Genomic DNA, 2,329 nt, shown 5'->3' with positions numbered 1-2,329 from the left:
TTTCAGCAAGGCAGCAGGCACGCTCAGGTGAGGTAAGCGGTGACTGTTGGTGAATTAAAAAGTTCTGTTCATTCAGTGTTACTTCAGAGAGAAAGGGCACGGGTGAGGGAAGAAATCTAACTAATCTAAAAAAAAACTTAAAAAAACACTAATACAAACTGGGAGGACAACATACTGCTATGAAATGTATGCGTTGCAGGATGTAAACTGCTGTACACCATTTTGACAGTTTTAGCTTGGGTAATTTAAATCTTTATTAGCCAAATACAATTTCAGAACCCCTTTCCCTTACCCCAGGTGAATGTTGGGTACAAAAATATTCCAGAACTCAGTCCAACGGATGTGTGCACAAACAAGAACTTCTTCCAGGCAGGCACCATCATGAACCCTGCAAAACGATTAACCGAGACAAACAGAACGTTGTCCTTTCCTTTGAGGGCCCGCACCGGGAATTCAAGTTTTCCAGACAATTATATCAGTGTTCCACCTGCAGACGTTTCCTCCTCTCTCCACACACACACACACACACACACAAAGCAAAAAAAAACTGAGAAGGTGCCAAAAAAACTGCCTTACTCCCATAGGGAGTGTTCCCCTAAACTCAAAATATCAACCTCACCATAAATGGGATTAAAGTAATCTGAATAGATTGGGCTCCCTCTGGTGGCACCAATTCGTCATAACATAGTGACTGCAAAAGCCAAAGGACCTGTGTATGCGTAATCCGTAAGGACCAAAACATGGGAAAGATGCGTCTCATCACTGCTAGGCCTACATTATAGCCATCACTAGAGGTGGAATTCTGGAAACTGTGTCATATCCATATGAGACGTTTATGTTCACGGTCATACATCAAAAGAAAATGAAATCATATCATGACAGCGAAGTAAGGCCTCCTTCTGAACACCAATCGGTGTCTGTAACTCTGAAACCTGAAAGTTCAGCACATCAATGTCTGACGCTCCGAATTTGGCCCGCACCTGCACACCCTCATACATGTCGAAATTAACTGGTTTATTTGACATCTTAATGAGGGTGCGGAGAAAGCGTTCCCTCAATTCACTGCGAGAACGCTGCTCCTCTTCAATGCAGGCTCCTTCTCCGGCAGAGGAAGGTATGGAGGTGGGACACAGGGCGATGAACCGCGGGGAGTTTGGGTCAAAACCGCGGCTGTTGGGATCTGGTCCTCTCGGTAACCGAAGGACGGTGACAGGGGCCTTCTTCATTGCAACAGGTTGTCGGCAAGCTGTAGAGAATTCCACCATCATATTAGTCACCTATAAGATTAGTACAAGAATACAGGCATTCAAGACAAGCTGCATTAAGAAGTCAATACATCGTTATTAACAATATAATTCAAGGGCAGAAAAATGGTTCACCCCACACACTTGATTACAGTCTCTGGCGTAACAATGGAAAGGGCATGTCGTGTGATAAAAATCATATGGAGTTGTGTGAGGATGTATGAGAGTAGTTTGCGGAGACAGCATAAAGTTGGTAGACCTAACTATATCAAATGGATATCACAAAGCAAATGTTAAGCCATGCCAGATCACCGTTGCCCCACAACGTGGCGAGTGTCTCAAAACCTTCAAATAACAATACTCCCACTAAATACCGAGAGATTGACAAAAACATTCCTTTATCAGAGGATAGAATTTAGCATACAACCACAGCGTAACGTTGACAGCTCACTGACTCAATCACTACATCGACTACGCATGCAAGATTCGCGAAACTGTGCCAGGCTTGAAATAAATAAAATAAACTACCGTATGCATAATTAGCTCACTGGTAGAGTTGCAGCTAAATAACGACTACTGAACAACGTTAAAAAACAAAAAAAACAATTCCACTTACCAGAGAAGTTCGTACCAAAACCGGAAGCAGCAACACTAAACCAACCGGGGAGAATTGTGGGAACGAACGCCAAGGTTCCACCTGTAAAATGATACCGCAGCGCTCTCTGCAGAGATACAAGTGGCAGGTCTACCAAGAGCCATGAACGTCGTTTTATATTTAATAAATATTTAAATGTAACTGAATGTTATCCATCATACCCTCACTCACTCTGCTCCCAACGTGTTAGTCTAAGCCTATTCCAAGTATATATATTTAATTAAAAAAAAGAAAATGTAATTCTGATACTTCTAGAAGCTAATACGATCTGTACATACTGACTTAATTTGAATTAAAAAAAAAACACTGCAATAAATAACGTTGCATTGTTCTCATTGGAAATAATTTAAAAGCCTTTTTTTTTAGACTGTGTTATTTATTTGTATTTTATATTGATATTCTTGTCACTTTGGACAAAAGCGTCTGCTAA

The 2,329-nt window shown here is 41.3% G+C and overlaps 1 protein-coding gene across 7 annotated transcripts; it reads right to left on the bottom strand.

Annotated features, from left to right (window-relative positions):
• Window positions 1-236: 236 nt before the first annotated feature.
• gemin7 (gem (nuclear organelle) associated protein 7) lies at window positions 237-2,049 on the bottom strand. Of its 7 annotated transcripts, none has more exons than XM_012839957.3 (2): window positions 1,861-2,049; window positions 237-1,246 (listed from the first exon to the last, which is right to left on the bottom strand). In XM_012839957.3, the coding sequence occupies exon 2, from the start codon at window positions 1,224-1,226 to the stop codon at window positions 846-848; it is 381 nt and encodes a 126-aa protein (XP_012695411.2). In that variant the 5' UTR covers window positions 1,227-1,246; window positions 1,861-2,049; the 3' UTR covers window positions 237-845. The 7 variants fall into 7 exon arrangements, with proteins under 7 accessions (XP_012695411.2, XP_012695410.2, XP_031429005.1 ...); XM_012839956.3 differs by having other exon boundaries at window positions 237-1,277; window positions 1,861-2,045; XM_031573145.2 differs by lacking the exon at window positions 1,861-2,049 and adding an exon at window positions 1,773-1,840.
• Between the last annotated feature and the right edge of the window lie 280 nt (window positions 2,050-2,329).

The sequence above is a fragment of the Clupea harengus genome, chromosome 9, assembly GCF_900700415.2.
Source record: "Clupea harengus chromosome 9, Ch_v2.0.2, whole genome shotgun sequence".
Taxonomy (NCBI): domain Eukaryota; kingdom Metazoa; phylum Chordata; class Actinopteri; order Clupeiformes; family Clupeidae; genus Clupea; species Clupea harengus.
The sequence above is the reverse complement of the archived record's forward strand: the minus strand, read 5'-3'. Positions and strand labels throughout refer to the sequence as shown.